Source organism: Pavona decussata, unplaced genomic scaffold (genome assembly GCF_977016875.1).
Source record: "Pavona decussata unplaced genomic scaffold, jaPavDecu1.1 SCAFFOLD_313, whole genome shotgun sequence".
In the NCBI taxonomy this organism is placed as follows: domain Eukaryota; kingdom Metazoa; phylum Cnidaria; class Anthozoa; order Scleractinia; family Agariciidae; genus Pavona; species Pavona decussata.
The window spans coordinates 1,175,714-1,198,878 of record NW_028145705.1 but is presented as its reverse complement, the minus strand read 5'-3'; the positions used below and the strand labels follow the sequence as shown (position 1 = coordinate 1,198,878).

At 36.8% G+C, this 23,165-nt stretch overlaps 1 protein-coding gene across 1 annotated transcript in view; it reads left to right on the top strand.

The window, feature by feature from the left end:
- The window catches only part of LOC146454194 (CD209 antigen-like protein C), a 38,621-nt gene that overhangs the window by 2,320 nt on the left and 13,136 nt on the right, over nt 1-23,165 (top strand). The window contains exons 2-3 of the mRNA XM_085095775.1: nt 4,511-4,594; nt 4,836-4,961. Coding sequence (XP_084951901.1) covers nt 4,519-4,594; nt 4,836-4,961 — 202 coding nt within the window. The 5' untranslated portion in view covers nt 4,511-4,518. The remainder of the gene's footprint in view (nt 1-4,510; nt 4,595-4,835; nt 4,962-23,165) is intronic.

Below are 23,165 nucleotides of genomic sequence, written 5' to 3'. Positions count from 1 at the left end.
CAAAACAAACATTAGATAGAATGAAATTCACCAGCGAGCCACTAATCTGCATCATTGACAAGCAGGAAGAGAAGCTAAGTGCAGGAAAAAGCTACATTATTGGACAGCTGATGCCAAATATGATTATACAATGACAAACGATAGATAACTGGGCAATAGATTTTTGAATTCGTGTAAGTCCGTTACATTTATTTGTGAATATTTAGTTATTATTTTGTTTTATTCGCAATTATTTCTGCCCCCTCTAGATGTAGACTGTACCCCCGTGGGGCGCACTCCCCTCCCCTCTCCTCCTGATTGTCTCAATGAAATAACAAAAACCCTTCACTTAGAGCTATTCTTGCAATCGGGGTCTACTGTTACTAGGCTGTTGTGTGGTTTTGGAGCTGATGATGTGGTTATTGAACTATTGAGTTTTCATTGAACTGCTTGCTCTAAGTGTGGACCATGCCCCCGTGAAACCCTATAATAAATAAATAAATAAATAAATAAATAAATAAATAAATAAATAAATAAATAAATAAAAAAATAAATAAATAAATAAAACACTTCACCTATACTTATTCTTGCAATTAGGCTATACTGTTACTGGACTGTTGTTTGGTTTTTTAACTGATGATGTGGTCATTAAACTATTGAGTTTTCATTGAACTGCCTGCTTTTAATATGGACCATGCCCCCGTGAAACCCTCTCCCCTCCCCTCTCCTCCTGTCAGTCACGATGATATAAAAAAAAAAAAAATAAAAAAAAAAAAAAAAACACCTGTAGCTATTCTTACAATTAAACTGAACTGATATACGTTTTTGGGGGGGTAATGATGTGGTTATTGCACTTTTGAGTCCTCATTGAATTAAACTTTACGAAATTTATCAGCGGGCCACTACTCTCAATCATTGATAAGCAGGAAGAGAAGCTAAGTACAAGAATTAAAAAAAAAAAAAACTACAATATTCGGAAGCTGATGCCAAATATGATGATTACAAAGACAAGCAAGGAATAAATGGGAAATATATTTGTAAACACGTGTAAGCCCGTTGCCATAATTTGTGAGTGTATACGTACCATTTTGTTTTATCCCTATACTTTCTGCCTGTTCTAAATATGTTTCACGCCACAGTAAAACCCTCTCCCTTCTCCTTTCCTCCTACAAGTTTCAATGATCCAAAGAACACTTCATCTATAGTTATTCTTACATTGGAGGGCTACTGTCACTGAACTGATGTGCTTTTTTTTTCTTTTTGGTATTGTTAGTGAGCCAGTTGATTTTTAATTGAAAAGGGATACCTCATGCTCAAAAGGCTTGCATATTATAAATAAGCCCCAGTATGATAACCGCTCAAGACATGTATCTAGAAATATAGAACTCTTCCCTCTCGCAGGTTTAATATTTTTGTATAATTTTTTATATTCACATTTTTCCAGTAGCTTTTTCAAGTTGTCCACCAGGCTGGTTTACAGATGGAATTTCATGTTATCATATGATGAGCAGCAGATTAAGAAAAATGGCAGATGCACGACAACAGTGCCAGAATCTTGGAGCAGACCTCCCCATTATCAGCTCAGCCAAAGAAAACAACTTTATTGTTGATGTTCTCGAGAAGGAGGGCAAAGATTGGGCATGGCTGGGTCTACAGCGGAATCCCAGTGATTTGGAATTCTACTAGTTTAATGGATCAGAACTAAGAGGAAAGTATCACGCATGGAATGACGGGGAACCAAACAACTTTGGAAAAGGGGAGCATTGCGCCTACATAAAGGGAGCAAGGGAAATCAACAAAGGAAAGTGGAATGATTGTCCTTGCGATTTTGAAGCAGACCGATGGAGCCCATACATTCTTTGCCAGAAAGCCATCTGAGATGGCCAGTCCACTCTTATACCAAAGCTGTTAACCTTACTCCCATTGAAGTCTTGATTAATTACTTAGAATAGGTGCCTAATGTGACATTCTATGTTATTGCATTTTAGTTATCGCCAGAATAGCGAACTTGTAGCCTAGAAATCATGATCTTTGGAAAACTTGCGCAAGGTATATTTAGTGTCAAAACTACTTCATTCTGTAGAGGCATTATAGCTATTTAACACTTTTTGTATTATTGCTTTATCATTGGTATTCTTTTTATCTCCAGAGATAGCAAGACCTGATAAAATAAAATGGTATTTATAGTGGAAGCAATTTTGCAGTAACTTTAGTGGATCACACCTCTTTGGCAGACCAAAATCGTAATCGAAATTGATAACCTCGACCAAAAATTGATCTGGAAAATTGTCTGCTTATATTTTGGCCTTTGTTGTCGCTGCTGTTGTTGCTGATAATGATGTGTTGTCCTTTTCCTTTCTTCTTTTTTTTGTTTGTTTGTTGTTGTTGTTGGTTGTTTATTTGTATGTTTTTTTTCTTTTTTTAAGCTTCTTCTGTTTAGATTTCTTGCTAGGTTCAGTATACCTCTCACATACCTTAATTTATATACATGTAATTCTCTCTTGTACATTAATCCTATGCTCTACAAACATTTCCTATATTTTCTAATATCCCAATTAAGCTCAGTGTCATTTCTTTGTTTACTTAAAAGAAGGTGGTGGTCAACTAGAAAGCCTCTGCTACTTTGACCACCACACACATCTGTTGTACTGTAATCAATTTATCTTGTAGTCATCTGTTGTAACTATACTTTTCTTTCTATGTTAATTTTATGTAAATAGTGTGAAATGAATGAACCTTTAAATTTTCGTTCACGTGACATTATTGCGCAAAAAAAAGAAACGCCCTTTCCAGATTTTGTTACAGCCAAGATGAATAATCATTAAGTGCACGCTTCCATTTCCTAAAATTGAAACTTTCGCAAACAACAACAACAACAAAATAAAGCATTAATCGTTCGTGTCAACACAACAAATGAAATTGAGTTTCTATATTTTATATCACGAGGTGTCTTGATTGCTGCAACTTAAGAACTGAAAATTTTCATCCGTCTTAAAAAGATTAATAAGGGCTTTGAAGAAAAATAATGGAAAAAAATTACCGATCGCGATAATGAGATTGATAACTATTGTTTCCACTATTTCAATTTCTGAATTTGCTATTTGATTTCCCTTTTTTTGCGGGAATATTCGGCATTGTGTGTTTGTGATAAAGTAATTCCCCGTTTATCGTTTTGTTACAAACACTGGAGCAGCCTAAGGCAAAAATCAGAATTAAAAAAGACTGCGTTTGAACTTTAATCGCGAAAGGCTAACAGGAAGCTAATCGGGGCTCACGTAGTAGATCATCTGCCGCTATTGAAAGACCGACCGTGTTGCTTTGAGTTTGAGATTTAATTGCAATCTACCTCACAAATAAAAGAAAGATCATCATTATAATATTTTGTAATTATCGCCTGGTGACACTGAAAAGTACTCGCACGTCTTGAAGCTACGCCCAATCAGCAATGACTGGTACAAAAAAAAATTGTTTCTGACACAAAAAACGAGAAAATGAAGACCTTAAAAAATGAATAAACCAGCTTTACAGCAGCGGGAGACTTTACATTTATCACATGGGTAAATACCGTCATTATTAGACCTTCTGTGCGTCTCAGTCTATTAAACGTTTCGCTCTAACAAACCCTGCCGCCGTGAGGCATGAAAATACACATTTAATTTACGAATGTAACACAGGAGGCGATATATTAAATACTGAGTGAAAAGAAATATACCAATAAACTAAATTTTGTTTTCGTGATTAGTAGTGAATGGTATAATTCTTGGGATATTGGCCAAAATATTGTCAGACGGAAAGCAAATAATAGTTTTCTTCTGTCCTATTTACAAGATGTTCTAAACTTAATGCATGTTCCGGCTACACAGCTGGTAATATCTACGTTATTAGCCTTACAATACAACATTTAACAGCTTTTTATTTCAGGCACGTTATTCAACACTTTTGACTAACATGTTCAAAACATCTCTCGCTACTGGTTAAATTTGTCTGTAGAGTTTGATCTCTGGATCCATTGGTTGTCAAGGTATGTCGTTTAGACAGTTTTCTTGTGAGCACTCAGAAGGCAAAATGAAATCCATTTTATGGATTTTGCAACATATCAGCAATATGGAGACACATGCCAGTTAAGCTGCAGGAAAAAGATCGTTCAACGAGTCTGCTTACTGGATTGATTTTCTTTACGTTCGTGTGTGCTATCATGGACACCCAGTTGTTCGTCTCGATGAAAAAGCTGTTCTGAAAGGCTTGTCCGACTCTGAAACTCGATTTAATTGGGAGGTCTGGGCGATTGAGGATTATCAATCCTACTTTGTTTAGAATATTTCTAATGTTAAACCTTTAACGCGATAGAATTGAAATAGACAAAATACAAAAGCATTGTAAATTCAACATCTTTTAGATTTAACTGAACATTTAGTTTTCCATCGGATTACTTCCCAGAAATGGGCTGCCCCCGTAAAGCAACTTTACACCTTACAATCAATTTCACTTTGTCTCTTTGTCGCTTAATCTTCTTCTTGTTTCATATTTTAAGGAAACGGGATGGAAAGCAAGAAAACCCTGCTCTTTTTACTGCTTGTCTCGTCAACAGCAACCAAGCTGACAATGGAGGATGGAGGTGAATATCCTAACATATAATTTGGAACTTTTATGCAGATAACATATAGAATATTAAACTATAATTGTCATGAAATATGACATGAGAAGATTAAATGGGTCGAACAATCATAGTCGATAATTTCAGTTTTAAACGATTTATTAAGAGTATCGCTTGAAACTCAACAAATATATTTTCAGTAATTATCAAATTATTATTAATCATTACGTTTGTCAAAATGTTATTCAATGTCCCATTGCAGCTCTCCCTGAGGAAAAGAAAGTTGGTGACATGATTACGACACAAAAAGTCAGTATAAAGAAAAAACAAGAAGAGGTCAACAAACTACTCGATAAAATAACGTCAGCAATTGAACTCAGTTGCGGAGGTAGGAAGTCAATTCCGTTTATGATAACATGGGTGACAAATTACTCCTTGCGTTTGGCCCGAAATTTCAGCGTAAAGGTATAATTTCACATGTGAATTTACAAAATTTATGTGGCAACGTTTCCTATATCTCAGTGTTAAGATGGCGTCCACGTTTAAAGATATGTTACGGATGAAAATAATTACAGCCGTAAAAGACGCTGCAGAAAACCTAAATACGCGAAAGAGCACAATTAACTAGGTGAGCGTTTTTGAGAACTGGTGTGGTTAAAATGGCCTTGAGAAAAACCCTGAGACTGTTCATCCTGAGCAGTTAGATAAAAGACGGAACCAACCACGATTTTGTGCGTTATTTGTCACTCATGATGTTAAAAAGTAATCAAATGGTATACTCGTGAAATTAGGAAATGATTCACTTACATTTTGTCAAAATTCCAATAACTTCCTTCGCCCTTATTAGAATTTTGACAAAACGCGCTTGAAATTATTTCCAAATTTCACCTGTCACCATTTGATTACATATACTAATCAACAATTACCTTGCGAAATCGCGCGTAATATCACCTGATACTTAGCCAACAAGGCCGTAGACCGAGTTGGCTAAAATCAGGCGATATTCCGCAAGATTGAGAAAGATAATTGTTTTATTATCCAACACATTGATTGCAGAAAAGCTGGAGGCGATCTTTATTTGTTAAAAAAGAAACTTGTAGCATTTGACCGCGCGCGTACGTGCATAAATGAAAGTGGCAGCTTTGATCAAGTTTGAATGAAATCGAGAGCGGTGAGGGTAAAAGGAGGAATGAGTTTGCGGAATGGAATGTGGAATGACGTGCGGAATGGTATAATTATGCAAATAAGAATTGCGGAATGACATAATTATGCGAGATACGATTTATGCATAATGACTCACAGAAATACATTAAACTGAAAAAGCGCGCCTTTTTTTGGGCGCCAATTTGCAAATACAGCCTTTTTGTAACCATTCAACCGAAGAATGCATCACAAAAACCCAAACAATGGTATCTTCGAATTCAAACTTCTTTCCTTCGATTCTCATCGCATAGCCGTTGATGCAACATAGCAGCTCGTGGACATTTATCGTTCGCGAGTGAACACAAGATTTGTAATACATTTGCATTAAGGAGGCTCGAGGCAGTTTTTTTGGACTTAGGGTGGAAGTTTTGAAATTACAATCTCGCATACAAGATAAACTTCGATCTCCTTCATACTACATCATCATTTCAACATATGATCAAAGTTAATTTTCTCATCGGTTTCCAAGCAACAGCTATTACCATAGCAACGGAAGCGCATAGCCTCTCATTTTAAACATCGTCGATTATCTCGAAATCTAGTCAGACACTTTATGACGAAACTTTAGGGATTTAAACTACTCAATCTAGACAACTTGTAGGAGAAATTAGAAAAAAATCTGTAAGAGCGTTTTCAAGTAAATACTGAATCAATTTTTACGGGGTGATTTTATTTATTCCAGCATTTTTCAGCAATATCTCTAGCAAAATAAAACTTGACACTTTGTCTTTTCTGTTAAAAGGTCCTTGCTCATAGCAAAACATTCTAAATGTATATTGAGCTTCATGGTGTCTCCGATTTTAAGATATTTATGTTTGAAAACAGTTAAAATAAAGCGCAGATGGATGAAAAAGTTCCTACTTTGCATAAATCGAGATATCTTTAAAATACCCCGGCAGATTTTTCTGTTAAATTACAAGCGGTTAGAGTAAGAATTCTTTTCGATATTCACGCACGTTTTAGGCTCAAGAACCGAAACCGGTGTTAGATAAGAAGGTTGAATCTTGGTCAAGTTTCAGTCATTATTCGCTTTCTCCGAACAAGAATTTTATTTTGTTTGTCCCGGTCTATTCCACTGCTATTCACGTGCTGTGAATATCTATGATCACGTGGAGTCGTGCAAAAGGTAACATTTACATAAATATATGCTCCTGCTTCTCCAGTCTTCCATTGTAAATTTAACCTTTTGCACGACATCACGGTATGATCAATATTCAAAGCACGTGAATAGCAGTGTAATAGACCGGGACAAACAAAATAAAATTCTTTGTTCGGAGAAAGCGACTGATAACGATTGAAACTTGACCAAGATTCAGCCTTCTTATCTAACACCAATTTCGGTTCCTGAGCCTAAAACGTGCGTAGATATCGAAAAGAATTATTACTTTAACCGCTTGTAATTTAACAGAAAAATCTGTGGGGGCATTTTAAAGCTATCTCGATTTATGCAAAGTAGGAACTTTTTCATTCACATGCGCTTTATTTCCACTGTTTTTAAACATAAATATCTTAAAATCGGAGACACCCATGAAGCTCAATAAACATTCAGAATGTTTTGCTACCAGGAAAGACCCTTTGACAGAAAATACAAAGTGTCAAGTTTTATTTTGCCAGAGATATTGGTGAAAAATGCTGGAATAAATAAAATCACCCCGTAAAAATTGATTCATTATTTACTTGAAAACGCTCTTACAGATTTTTTTCTAATTTCTCCTACAAGTTGTCTAGATTGAGTAGTTTAAATCCCTAAAGTTTCGTCATAAAGTGTCTGACTAGATTTCGAGATAATCGACAATGTTTAAAATAAGAGGCTATGCGCTTCCGTTGCTATGGTAATAGCTGTTGCTTGGAAACCGATGAGAAAATTAACTTTGATCATATGTTGAAATGATGATGTAGTATGAAGGGGATCGACGTTTATCTTGTATGCGAGATTGTAATTTCAAAACTTCCACCCTAAGTCCAAAAAAACTGCCTCGAGCCTCCTTAAAGAGGTTTGTTTATTTACGTAACCTGGTTTCCATTCCACACGAGTTGTCCGCCATTACGGGAGATGTATACAACTCAATCGAAGGCTGGTTAAACTTGACATGTTTCAAGCTTTCACAGCACCTCGCAGGAAAAAGACATGAGTAAAGAACCGCCTCTGTTTATTTTTGAAACGATTTATGTCACTTGTCGAGGATTTATCTGGTTATGACGAATGCGTTGTGGTTCGGTCATGCTCATTTCCGTTGTTTTACGTTTTATATTAATCAATTTATCATACACAGCCAAACACACACACACGCAAATAAATAAATAAATAAATAAATAAATAAATAAATAAATAAATAAATAAAAACGAAAATAAAAATTTAACCGCAATCTATACCGCAGAACTCTTTCCCCGTATTTTGACGTGTAGATTTCGGTTTTTTATTTTCGAAGGAAGGATCTTGATGAAACAAATAAAATTTTCAACTCCAATATTTTATTAGAAACAATATCTAAACAATTCGGGAAAGATTTCCGCACAGCCCCATACATTATTTATCCATGCACAACTGTCACACTCAGACCCACTTCCAAAAATGACGAGCGTGAAAACAGAGTGTGTGCCAAATGTATAGATAATTATGCATGGGGCTGTGCAGATATCTTGACGCAACTCGTACTAAAAATACTGTAAGAGACTAATGTCACTTGAAGCCTACTTTCTTGTATTGTACTGGTTATCCAATACCATAAAATCTCGGTTTTAGAGAGGAAACATGAAATTCAGTCCACTTTGGAGAAGAGAGGTGTAGGGGGAGGGGAACTGCAATAACTGTTGCAACGTGTTGAAATAACACCCATGCCCATTTTTAACCATGAAGAGTGCATGTCCCTCTGACTTATAAGTGATGGAATCACCTTCAGCGTGTATACTTTACAGTTAGAAGAACTTGCAAATAAATCATGCTGATAACATCCCAAAATATTCCTAAGATGGAGAAAGCCTTTTCACCACTGTAACAACTATCATCCATCACAATGGCTGAACAATCCAGTCACATTGTATTTTATTTTCAAAGTATAAAACGTGTTACATTTAACATTGTTTATTCTGATCTTTGAAGTGGGTATCTAAGTAGGTGTTTCAACATTATGCTAGCTTATAGTGGGGCAAAGCCTTAAAGAATATGTTAGTATTATATACTGGTTTTTCGGCTTTTTTTTTTCTTCTTATTTTACTGACCATTTTGTCTGATACTTGAACTGTCTCAGACAAATAAAAACTAAAATTGATCAGTTTTTAGAATTTGCTTTTAAATTTTGGCCTAATTAAATGATAATGCATCTTTGTTGTATACTGGCAAGGTTCCACATTAAATCATTTTTTTTTGACATTTTACAAACTGTTAGCAAGAACATTACAACATCACTTTGAAAACAATAAGTTTGTTGAGTTGTTTTCAAATTACATTACATAACTAAGGGACCGATCGTTTATTATGTCCTAGAAGAGGGGGGGGGGGGGGGGGGGTGGTTTTCTAAAATTTTAGGTTGGCCTGGCGGTTGAATTGTTGGGAAATTCCTGGGGTATCTTTCTCGAAAGCCCCGTAACTTACTGGGCCCGTTTTTCGCCGATTACAGAACGATTACAGACATCGTACTTGGCCAATTTTTTCATAGAATAACATGATTTTAAAATTTAGTTTTCAAAGCTGACAAAAATTGACTTCTGTGAAGAAACATTTGTCACCAAAATTACTTATCGGGCCCGGTAAGTTACCGAGTCTTTCGAGAAACGGGCCCTTGGTGACAACGCTTGGTTACATGCGGAAGTCGCTAGCTCTCTGAATCTGAACTGGCAAGAGAAACAATCAGAAGTTAGGCGAAATTCAAGTAAGGGAACGTACCTTAGAATATCTCTTCAATGTCTTGATAATAACGATGTTTTGTTATTGCTGGAGTCTATTCTTCACAGTCGTTAAAAGAAGGTACACAGAAGGTCAAAGCAGCTCGGGGTTTGAGAGCAGTACAGGAGCATTTGATGTATGGATGTGGATCAAGGATGTGGATAATTATATAGATTTTGAAGAAGCCTGCTATCTCTATTCGTCTTTTGGTCAATTTTTTTGCCCAGAGAAACAAGCCTTCAGAGATAAACTGCTTGATGAAATACACGGTTTGCCTGTCTATGTCATTACTCAACCTATTACGTGCAAGATCTTTGTCGCTCTGAAGAATAGTAGCGATATGGAGAAGTATTTAGTCGATTTTACCAACTCTAGGATTGATGTGAAGAATGATTGCGAAATAGTCATTTAGTTGGTACCCTTAAAATTTTACCCCCCTCACTTTTCGTACAAGGTACAAAATCCCCCCCATCCCCCTAGGACGTAATAAACAATCGGTCCCTAATTATGTAATGAACAACTCATTTTTGGGCGTGAAAACAGCCTTGTTTATATTGTGCTTAAGTATGTTCAAACTTTATGTTAAATGAAGATACTGTTTGTAGAGTTTTCATATTACAAGCGTTATATATGTGGACATGGAAACTGCTATGACAACTAGAATTACCAGCTAAAGTTATGGTGGATATAGTTTTGGTTGTCATAAGAGAGGATCAAGTATATGTGTGGGGTTAATCCTCTAATGGTCTTACATGACTTATTGGAATGATGACGATTCCCCTTGGTTTATTTTTAGGTCAGTCATCAAGAATCATAAAAATTAATTTTTAAAAAAATTATGTGTACGTAAACAAAAAACAAAAAAACTCTGGTTGTATGGTTGACCTAAAAAAAGAGTCATAAATAGTGAACAGCTGGGTATGTATCGGAACATGTATGGAGAATTCATACTTTTGATCCTCTCTTGCTTGTTGTTGTTGTTGCCAAACGTTCACTCCATGTGAACAGTTAGTTATTATTGCTCTACACCCCAAGGGGAAATGGGAGGTCAATTTTAGGGCGATGTAAAAATGCTTGTCCCTGACAGGGGTTAAAAATGTGCAGTTTTGTACCATTGCGGTGGAAATCTGAATCTCTGCTTTCAAAACCTCAAAGGAAAGCTTTTTTGTTCTGTGCAATGAGGAAACTGTTTGATTATTTCAATATTTTGTTTTGGTAACCCTTAAGGAAACTATATTGGGGCCACACCTATGCCAAGAGACTCTGGTACAATTTAGAACATTCTGTTCAACATTTTTGACGGCTTGTCCCTTCAGTTTCATGTAAGAGTCCCCCCTTCCCCTGGGGTGTAAGTGTGGTTACATTACATGTTTGTAGAGCTACTTGAGTTACTGTTGTTGAGCTACTGAGCAATCCAAACATTTATGGATTTACCTCTGCGAGACCTGTGATACTCACCGATCAGATAAAACAAGGAAAACCAAAAAAGTCAACAATAGGTTGAGTCTAGGAAAACTTCACAGGCCGTTGTAATGAGGCACAGACCATAATACCGTAAAATTCCGGTTACGGGTGGGGATACGTAAAAAGGAAATGTCAACGGCTTTTTTAGGGGCAAGGGGGGAAGGGGTGTTACGTGTTTATATAAAGATCAAAGATGGGCGTATAAGTGGAAGAGTGGTAGGGATTTATCACGGAATAAAATTTTCGTTTACAAAAAGATGGCCCAAAAATCGAGGCGATTTATTAGCAGGGGAGGGGGACTTAAAACCGGGATTTCATGGTATGGAATAACCAGTACAATACAAGCTTATATTGATTTTTTAAAATAAAAAAAAAAAGGAAAAAGAAAAGAAAGTAGATAAGAATTACGGTATGGTATTAATTACCGAGGCTTCAAGTGACATTAGTCTCTTACAGTATTTTTAGTACGAGTTGCGTCAAGATATCTGCACTAATTATCTATACTTTTGGCACACTCTGTTTTCACGCTCGTCGTTTTTGGAAGTGGGTTAGTGTGACAGTTGTGCATGGATAAATAATGTATGGGGCTGTGCGGAAATCTTTCCCGAATTGCTTAGATATAGTTTCTTATAAAATGTTGGAGTTGAAAATTTGTTACATCAAGATCCTTCCTTCGAAAATAAAAAACCGAAATCTACACGTCAAAATACGGGGAAAGAGTTCCGCGGTATAGATTGCGGTTAAATTTTTATTTTCGTTTTCATTCATTTATTTATTTATTTGCGTGTGTGTGTGTGTGTTTGGCTGTGTATGATAAATTGATTAATATAAAACGTAAAACAACGGAAATGAGCATGACCGAACCAAAACACATTCGTCATAACCAGATAAATCCTCGACAAGTGACATAAATCGTTTTAAAAATAAACAGAGGTGGTTCTTTACTCATGTCTTTTTCCTGCGAGGCGCTGTGAAAGCGTGAAACATGTCAAGTTTAACCAGCCTTCGATTGAGTTGTATACATCTCCCGTAATGGCGGACAACTCGTGTGGAATGGAAACCAGGTTACGTAAATAAACAAACCTCTTTAATGCAAATGTATTACAAATCTTGTGTTCACCCGCGAACGATAAATGTCCACGAGCTGCTATGTTGCATCAACGGCTATGCGATGAGAATCGAAGGAAAGAAGTTTGAATTCGAAGATACCATTGTTTGGGTTTTTGTGATGCATTCTTCGGTTGAAATGGTTACAAAAAGGCTGTATTTGCAAATTGGCGCCCAAAAAAAGGCGCGCTTTTTCAGTTTAATGTATTTCTGTGAGTCATTATGCATAAATCGTATCTCGCATAATTATGTCATTCCGCAATTCTTATTTTGCATAATTATGCTATTCCGCACGTCTTTCCACATTCCATTCCGCAAACTCATTCCTCCTTTTACCCTCACCGAATCGAGAGCGTTGTGCGCCAATCGCTCCGGTAAAAATTTCCACAAGGTTATAGCCTCAAAAGCTGGAAACAAACAGTATTTTTGAAGTTGCGAAGGATTTGTTACGTCAGCTGGGCCGATCTGAACAGACTGGTAAAAAGCTTTTCAACGATTTCTCGGGTGAGTGTTTCTTTGTTTACTGCGCAAGCATTTCACCATCTTTCCTCGGCGATTTGACAAACGCATTTAGTGCCTTGTTGCTTGCAAGAACTCTGGATCTGTGATGATACTAAACGGTTTTTATCAGCAAGCTGTAAAGCTTCTGAGAGTAATTGCTTTGTACTAGTTTCATCTTTTTGTCTACCAGCGAGAGAAAATTTCTCGAGGCACTTCATTTGCGAACTTGGTTTTCTCAGGTGGCCGGTTTCTTCCATCTCTTCAAGACGAGCAGAGAACTCTGTTTAATTGTTGCAAAAACCATTCTAAGAAAATACTGTTTGTTATTTCCGAGCCTAGAATATGGGACATTACAAGAGCCTTCCGTAATTTTTTTTTTCTGAACTGTAATTTGCCAGTTCATAAACAAAGTGATAGGCATCAAAAGTTTTTGCACTAAGCATTACAAATCTTGACAGTAAACTTTTCCCTCTTTTTGTGAAACAGCATTATTGATAATTTGGTGTACTTGCGAGGCCCTTACTTTTTGGCGTGAAAGCGCTCTGCCATTCTTCTTTCTGATACACGAAATTACGTAAATCGCAGGATATCTGTTATGTACAGACGACGTATATTGACTTTACCATGACCATATTTGGGCAGTGTTACAATGTGTTGAATTATAATAAGAAGGAATAATGGCAATCGGCAAGTAGCGGTGGCCAGGTAGCCAACAATTAAAACTAACGGCACCAAAAAAAAAGGAGGAAAAAAAAAAAAAAAAACCCGCAAAAATCCATTACCACACAACATTAAAGCTACATGAAGGCATTTTCATGTTTTTATTTTTTATTTTTCGAGTGTGAGAGGTGATGACGTTAAATGTTGCGGGTTCAAAAATGGCTGCCAAAATTGATTTTGCCCGAACCTCAAAAAAACAAAACAAAAAAAACAACGGAACTTGGCCGGAAAGTATTCAAAATGAAACGAAAACCAAGGATATTATATAAAAACATGAAATTAACTTACCGAAGTTAATTTTTGCACATTAAAAGTATGAATCTTTCTATTTGTTCAAAATTGATTATCCTGGCAACATTGTCCAAAATTTGCCACACTCGCAGAAATCTGCTTTCTCCGAGTTCCCGGGTTTGCCGTAGATATCTAACCCAAGATTGTGAGATTTTGAGCTATGGTTTAGAGAAAGCAACCATCCCCTTTGTGAAAAACACAAACACCTCATTTTCTTTGGCCTTCTGCCAAAGAGGAGGTGTTACTCTGAGTCTTTTCCTAAAATTTTTCTGGCTAGTAGTGGGATATATATTTTTAGTAATAAGAAAATGGATCAGTCCAAGACGCTATCTGTGCAGAACAATGAATTATCCCTGACATGACTCACCCTCTGCCCCCTATTCTAACCTCATAAACTAAAAAAGAAAACCCTGTGCTCGATATGGTTGAGTCTTACAAAAAAAAGAACCCAAGTGCTATAACAACAGGTTTAAGACGTGTACCTAGTAAAATAACACTTCTTTCTCTCAGAATAAGTCTTGATGTATAATTTTTTTAATTTTCGTATTAAATGAATATGAATATATGAAGCAATTTTTTTGAACTGCAGATGGAAATTTAAATATAAGAAAGATCCTCGCAGTAAGTACCCAACTTAAGCAATTGCGAAAAGAAAGCCTGAAAAAAAAAAAAATAATAAAAGCCTGATTTTTTTTCAGGCTAATCTTTTTGCAACTGCTTAAGTTGCGCACTAACTGCGAGGATCTTTCCTCCATTTAATTGTATTTTCATATTACCCATTTTTTCTCACCTTATCCACCAGGCTGGGTTTCAGATGGAATTTCATATTATTATGTGCTGAGTCGCAGATACAAAAAAATGAAAGATGCACGACAACAGTGCCAGAATCTTGGAGCAGACCTCCCCATTATCAGCTCAGCCAAAGAAAACAACTTTATTGCTGATCTGCTCGAAAAGAATGGCTGGGTATGGCTGGGTCTACAGCGAAATGCCAGTGATTTGGAATTCTACTGGGTTAATGGATCGGAACTAAGAGGAAAGTATGAGAAGTGGAATGATGGGGAACCAAACAACACTGAGGGACGGGAGCATTGTGCCTACATCATGGGACACGTTAGCTATAAAGGAAAGTGGAATGACTGTCCTTGTGAATTTGGGGCAGATCTAGTGAGCCCATACATTCTTTGCCAGAAAGCCATCTGAGATGACCAGTTTACCTTAATACCAAAGCTGCAAGCCTAACTTCCATGCAGGAGACTTTATTAATATATATTATAATAATTAGAATAAGCGCCTAAGATAATATTCCATGTTATTGCATTGCAGTTATCGCCAGAAAAGCGAACTCGTAACGTACAAATCATGATAATAAAATTAAGTACACATGAGCAAGAAACATTTAGTCTCAAAACTACTTCATTTTTGATGTTTAACGCTTTCTGATGCTTGATGCATTATACGTATAACGTTGTTTGCCTAATTCTTTTATCATTGCTATTCTCTTTATCTAAAGAGATAGAAATACCTCATAAAGTATACTCGTATTTATATTGGAAGCAATTTTGTAGTAACTTGAGTGGATCACAGCTCGTTGGAGGAACGGTCACCATTTTCATTTGATGTTAGAAATCAGTTATGAGATGTTAATGAGCCAAATGTGATATTTACGTACCTAAATTTTATCGCGAGGGGATCCCCATGCACATGCGCGATTCATGTCAGTAAACTTGATTTTACTTCTTAATTTCCCGGGTAAACTATTTTCTTGTGATGAAAAAAAAAAAAAAAAAAAAAAAAAAAAAAAAGCGGGAACACAAAGATGGACAACGGTTGTAGTCCAGGTATTCCAGTAAGTACCAAAATGATAATTGGATTACAATTCCGCAGCAGTGGTTTACTTCTATCAACGCAGAAAAAGAACTTAAGGACCATGATATGCCTGGTAATACTAAAGACTCAGAATAGAGGCAAATGGACGCAACACCCTTAATGAAAGAAATACTCTGTAAGGTTAGGAACCATACAGGCTAAAAACTCCGGATGATAAAATATGAGCAATTTTATAGAACTTTCTGAAAAGTGCGAAGTAAACTTAAGTTTAGTAAGCGTAGAGAGCCAAAAACAAAAAAGGGGCTAAAGTTATTCCTGTGCTAATAGCTGCTCCGATAATACCGCACAGGTTTCGAGGAGAAGGTTTTAACGAAACCTGTCTCTCTAAAGTCTCTATGTTTATTGGGGAAGGCCGATAAAAATCGATAGTTGGTAATTTTTGAGCATATTTTCTAATGTGTTTTAGAAAGAGTAAACAAAATTAAGCTTTAAAATAATATATCAATATTTAATTTATGTCAGGAACACTGAGCGCAATTAGTTTTTTAATTTCTGTCCTACACTTATTCCCAAAGCCCCAGTTGAGGTCCTCCAAAATGAGGGTTGGACCTGGTGTTACTGAGTAACATATTCATCCTGTCAAAAAAGTTTTGGTTCACTATAACCGAAGGCAAACAATTCACTACTACTGAAATAAGGATCGGTACACACCAACCGACCGAGTTTGTGAGTGACGATGACGAATTGAAAGCTAGTGTATTTTTCCGCGCATTATCTCATGTGTTCACACCAATACCGGAATACTTGAATGGTCGGACGTTATACCTGATTAGGAGATTCATGCACAAAGTTGATAAAATTCAGAACTATAGACTATGCCTCTGATCTTGAGTTTCTTTTTGTTGTTATGCGGGGAAGGATCTTGAACTTCGGGCTGTGGTTTTGGAGAGCGGGCAGAGGGGGGGGGGGGGGGGGGAGTTGAGACTTTTTGACCCATGCTCTCCATATGAAGGAAAACGAGATACAAAGAGTTACGCATATAGAGATACCCCAAGGGTGACGAATGACTATGCAGGGGCAGTTAGAAGGCGATGTGATGGAGGGGGAAGTAATAATAGAAATTGAATTAAATTCCCTGTACAGTCATCTTAACAGACAGCAGGCCGTCAGCGGTAGAGAAACTGGTTAGAAACCCCAAAGGACAAATGAATGAAGCTTGAATAAAGCTTAATGTTAAACATTAAAAATTTCTAATTTTTTCTTTATTGACATTCGCTTGCAAATGTCAATATTAATATCAAAATGCACAGGTGATGGCCTCTAAGCCACATCACACTTTGTAAACGTAACGGTATTTATTATATGGCTGGCTCCGCTTGCGGGCAAGATGAACCAATTCCTGCGCTTTGATTGGCTACCAGAGCGGGCAAGATGGAGCTATCTTGCCTACTCGGGATTACCCGTTGCCCGTCCGCTTGGCATCGAAACTTTAATCGCCAGCAACAATGGAATGTCTGTTCGATTTTCTCCTTGTTCTGGGGGAAAATGCTCACTAAAATGTTCAGGAAACTGTCAACATTTACCTAAAGGAGAGGAAAGAGAATGGACTCATCCTGGTGTAGGGGGAAAAAATTCAGCTACAACGAATGTGAGTTGAATCGGTGAGTTGCTCTGCGTGTAGATAGATAAAGATTGATTTTGTAAAACTTAGTGTCTCAAGTCGAGTACTAAATTGATAAGTTCTCTAGGTTTGCAATTATTGTATTTAAATCATAAGGTAGTGTAAGTTGATTTAAGCGTTTAGAGCAGTTCAGAAAATTGTTTTCTTCAAGTTAGCCGAAGAAGCTCACGTTTTGAATTTAGCCGCCTCTTACTTGTTGTAAACAACAAACTCTTATCAAAGCTTCGCCCAGTTTTCTGATATACCCGCTCTATTTTTCGGATAATGTTTGCATATAATTTCAAAATGTATTGTTTTATTCAAGAATTATTGATTGGAGACTGTGTCAAAATGTTTATTATTTACGTCACCGCACGATCGGCTGAAAATGGCTAGTTTGCCGGATTCTGTTAAAATCTTCCCGCACTTGCGAAAATCTAAATTTTTCGTACTCAATAGTTGTATGCTCCCTTTAAGCCATTATAAAGTTAGAGCCTTAAGATAATTCGACTTTCCTTGTTTTCCATGATTACATGCTAATACAAAAGTGTACCGAAAATAAATCTTATACCGGCCAATAATAAATCCTTTATTGACCAAGCTTCTTAGGTCAAGATGACTGGATATTGGCCTCGATTTATTTTGCGTTTATGAACCTCGACTTCGTCTCGGTCCATAAAAACGCAAAAAAAGAACTTGGCCACTTGACCTCACGCTTGGTAAATAACGCGTATATACTGGAACACAAGTCGGACAAATAATAGTCTTAAGGAGTAGATGCCTTTACCGGCTTTTGTTTCAGCCAAGATGAAATGATCATTTAACCTGCGCGCTTACAACCCTTGAAATTCAAACGTTCGCCAAAAAAGGCATTAATCATTGGTCTCGACACAAAAAATGATTCATTTTTGTGCTGCTGAGTTTCTAAATTTTTTTTTACTGCAAGGTGTCTTGATTTCTGCTAATTGAGAACTGAAGATTTGCATCCGAAGAAGAAAAATAAGGGCTTGAAATAAAAATGATGAAAAAAAAAAATGAAAGATCACGATAATGAAAACACTTTTAAAAAATGAACTATCATTTCCATAACTTTTTCGCACGAATTCAGTGTTTTCCTGTGTGTTTCACATTTACAATTCTGTGTTTATGACAAAGGAATACCGGGTTTATCGTTCTGTTACAAATACTGAATCAGCCTAACACAGAAAGGCAGCGTGTAAATTATAATCGCGACTGGTTAACAGAGGGCTGGTGCTGTGATCGCCTGCAATCAGGCCTCATGTGGCACATTATCGGTGCCTACGTTTAATTAAAAGCCGACTCCGTTGAAATTAACTGCACTCTATATGCCACAAAGAAAGATCATTGGTATATTATTTTGAAATTATCGCTTGGTGGCAGCGAAAAGTACTCGAAGTCTTGGTGCTGTAACGCCCAATCAGTGATGACTGGTAAGAAATATACCTTGTTTTTGAAACAAACTTTGACAGAATGAACCCAACAAAAATGAATATATTAGCTTTACAATAGTGGGGGACTTCATATTTATGCCCTTGGGTAAATACCGTTAATTATGCCCTGTTAAGCCGAGTACAACCACCTGTCTCTCTATTTTTATAAAGCTTCCGGCTCGAACAAACCCCCTTCATTAGGCATGGGAATCAACAAGCCCTCAAGGGTTTTAGCACTTTAATTTATGAGTGGAATAGTAGTAAGAGGTGTTATATGGAGTGAAAAGAAATAAAGCAATAAATTGAACGAATTTGCATCGTGATCAATAGGCAATGGTATATTTCTTGGGATGGTGATCGAAATAATGTTAGGAAGAAAGCATAAGCTAGAAAAATAATAGTTGTCATCCATCCAATATATAAAATTAATCTTAGTGCATGTTCCTACGCAGCTGGCAATTAGCTACGTTATAAGTCTTCTGCAATACTTCATTGAAAAGCTCTTTATTCAAGGCACGTAATTCAACCCTTCTAACTAATATGTTCAGAACGTCTCTGGCTAATGGTTAAATTTTCCCTGTGAAGTTTGATTCCTAGCTCCGTTGGTTGTCAAGGTATGTCATTTAACCAGTTGTCTTGCGAACACTCACAAAAAAAAATGTGTGCATTTTTTGCGAGTAAGCAGTGATATCGAGTTTCTTGACTTAGCAGCAGGAAATGTGTTTTTCGTTGCCCTGCTTTTGTTTAATATGGTATTACTAGACAGCGTTTGCTTAAATGTCTGCCCAATAGTCTTCATAAGACATATTGTTGTGAAGTTATATGTAAACTGAGAAAGCACGGTTTGTTTTGATTTTTTTTTTTACCTTCTTGTGCGCAATAAGGGTAACTTAGTTGTTCAAAAGGACTTCGTCGTCTCATAAACATAATTAATATAAACTAATGTTTTATTCAGGAAAAGTCACATTAAATTTTTATAGACCGGAAATCTAAATCTTTTTGCTTTCGAAAGGCAGTCGTTTAAAGGGCGAAATATTTTTGGTCAGTCCAGCACCTGCTCGGAGTTTTGAGGAATACGATTCTGTTCCTTGGAACTCATTAATACTTAAATTTTTTGCTAAAGAATCCGAACAGATCATACTGTGCTAGCCTCCACAAATATTAAACGGCCATCCAACAAGCCACAAACACACAAAAAGAAAAAAACGGTGTTGTTTTTATTAACCAAAATAAAAAAAAAAAAGTAATGAAGTAAAAAAAATATCTGTATCCCGCCACTCATGAATATTCTTGTCAATTTAAGACTGAAGCTCTTAGCAGTGACTATTACGAACTTGGCATCTCCGACACCAACAAATAAATAATATATTTTTCTATTTTAGGATATTTCTAATGTTAAACCTTTGGAATTAACACGACAAGTTAAAACTGAAATACATAAACTACTAAAGAATCCCAACAGATCATACTGTGCTAGCCTCCACAAATATTGAACGGCCATCCAACAAGCCACAAACACAAAAAAAAGAAAAAAACGGTGTTGTTTTTATTAACAAAAATTAAAAAAAAAGTAATGAAATAAAAAAATAACTGTATCCCGCCACTCATGAATATTCTTGTCAATTAAAGACTGAAGCTCTTAGCAGTGACTATTACGAACTTGGCATCTCCGACACCAACAAATAAATAATATATTTTTCTATTTTAGGATATTTCTAATGTTAAACCTTTGGAATTAACACGACAAGTTAAAACTGAAATACATAAACTACAAAAAGAAAATTGCACATTGAAACAATTTTCACATTGAACTGAACATTGTTGAATATTGCGAATATTGCGCCTCCGCTAATGGGCTGCATCAGTAAAGGGGAAAATATATCCTTTAAACCTCTTGCTGACTAAGAAGTTCTCCATATATATAATCATTATCTTTTCCTGCTGAATTAAATAAGCACGACTTAAAATGCTAGTATTAAGTTGTCATATGTGCAGACCAATGATCATCCAATTTTGCAAATTTCTAGGCAGTTTGGAAGTGCTATCTTCCTTACTCTAGTTCTGTCTGTTGGTCATCGTAAAAACAGCCGAGTAGGTATGCGAATAAATTCTCAGATTTTCATTTGAGCTAAGCCGAAGCTCCAAAAGAAAATGAGTTCCCCTTATTGTTCATATTTTTTTTTCCAGTTCAGTACTAAAAAAAAAAGATATCGGGAAAAAAATGTTAATGGATTTATTGGAAGGAAAATAAAAACGGCTTTAGCAACTGGAGTTCTTATTTTGCCAGAGGTTGTCATGTGAGCTGGGGATTCTAGTTTGCCCTATCTTGACAGGGACCTTTTTTTAGTTTTTGGGGCACCATGACTTCTCAGGTATGAAAGCTATGACAATGAGGCACGGATGATAGATAGAACTTCCAAAGATGTTTCCTGTGAGATTCCAACGTTCAATAATAACGTCGGTATGTCGGTATTACCTCATAATTGGCAACTGGCGGCTTTCTTGGATCCGGATCTAGGTTTAGAACAAGGAGGGTTCAGGGAGATGCCCTTACTTGACGCCGTTTGAAATGGGGGAACGTTTTTTGTCAGTGACCCATGGTATATTAATTGACTCACCTGCATATCGTTGAGCTGATGGAGGATGGTGAGGAACTTTGGAGGACATTGTAAACGGGACAGTGCATTCTAGAGACCATCAAGACTGACGAGTCCTTCAAAATGCTCGACCTACATTGCACAATAGCTGCTTTATCAATTAGAAGGATTGTTTCATTGGCGAACAAAGCGGGGCCTTTAAGACAGCTTTAAGGGCCTCGTAAAAGGAGTCCATGTTTTCCAAGTCAGTGTTTTGTTGTGATTTTACAGCAAAGGCTGCCTGTCTGTTATTGGGCAAGGAGTGCAACTTTGTTTGAAGGACACTACAGGCATGTTCTAATAAGCATTCTTTGCCTACTAATCGTCGGGTTTGTGCAAGAAGCTGTACGTTGGTATCAGGACCGTTTGCTATCGATAAAGTATTGGATTTTAGAACCTGATTCGTAAAAACAGTCCTGGTGTATTCTGGTTGAAAAACTAAATGTTGCGGCCGTAGTCTCTTAAAACATTGCATGTTTTAGTTTTGACCATTACATACATACATACATACATACATACATACATACATACATACATACATACATACATACATACATACATACATACATACATACATACATACATACATACATACATACATACATACATACTTTATTGGCTCGTCCCCACGGGGCTTTTCAAAGTCAATTTAAAATTACATAACTAAGTACAAGACAATAATAAAAGAAGTTATAATCCATCAAATATTTTTGCTCTCGCGCGATTGGTCTAAACGCCTCACGTGACCGAATATACCCCAGCTAAAACTGGGGAATATCCGATGATATTCCCCAAGTGATATTCCCCAATTTCAAAAACTTCAAGGCACGTCTTGTTTACAATTAAAATTAATGTCAAGATGGGGGAACGGTTTGCTTTTGTGACAGAAGGAGAGATAAACCTGCTGGTCAATAAAGCAGTATCAGAAAACAACATACGCTCTAAACGTTTTTGACGGTAAACTGTTCTTAAACGAAATGTTCAAATACTCAAGCTCGTTGCTACATGTTGCGAAAAATATTTGAAGGATAATAACCACAATAGCCTCCATTTGGCTTTTAAAATATGCTCAGTTATTTGTCCTTGGACATTATCTGTTCCTCGAAGCTCACAGTTTTCCTCGAGCTTCGCTCTCGGAAAATTGTTCCCTTCTCGGAACAGAAAATGTTCGCGGACAAATATCTGAGCATATTTTCGCGCCAAATGGAGGCTATTGTTTATATAAAGCTAGTGGATTAATTAAAACAGTCATTAAGAAGTTTTTGCCTAAGTAGGCGCTTGAACACCGTCACGTAAAGGGTAAGTTTGAGCGAAGGCTGCAACTCATTCCAAAGAGAGGTCGCTCGATATTGAAAGGTCCTTTGGCCGCTAGCAGTGCGAAAGAGTGGTATGTTGAAAAGTTGAGAGTTTCTGGTATTCCTTGTCGATACGGCGGATCTTCTGACGAGCTTAGATGTCAAATACTCCGGAGCACATCTCGTAATGCACTTAAAAACCAGAACAGCAAAACGAAAATAAAGTTATTGCCTGATTGGTGGCCAGCGAAAATCTTTTAGCAAAGGGGTTATGTGATCGACCATTGCTGTTCAGGGTCAGTGTCTGCCACGCTGCTGAGCCTTTCCGGCAGTTCCGCTTAAAATTCAGCCTTCACCTCTGGAAAGAAGAGTATTTACACTTGAAACTTCTTGGTCTGAGGTCCTTTCGTTTATGAGGGAGCTTAAGGATGAAGGTGACCTTAGAACGAATAAGCTTGAATCGATGTAGCAATCCGCACTAGGCGTCACTCTAGTGCGTGCTCTAGTGTGCAGTAGGTCCCTTATGTCACTTTGACGTACAAGAAAGTAT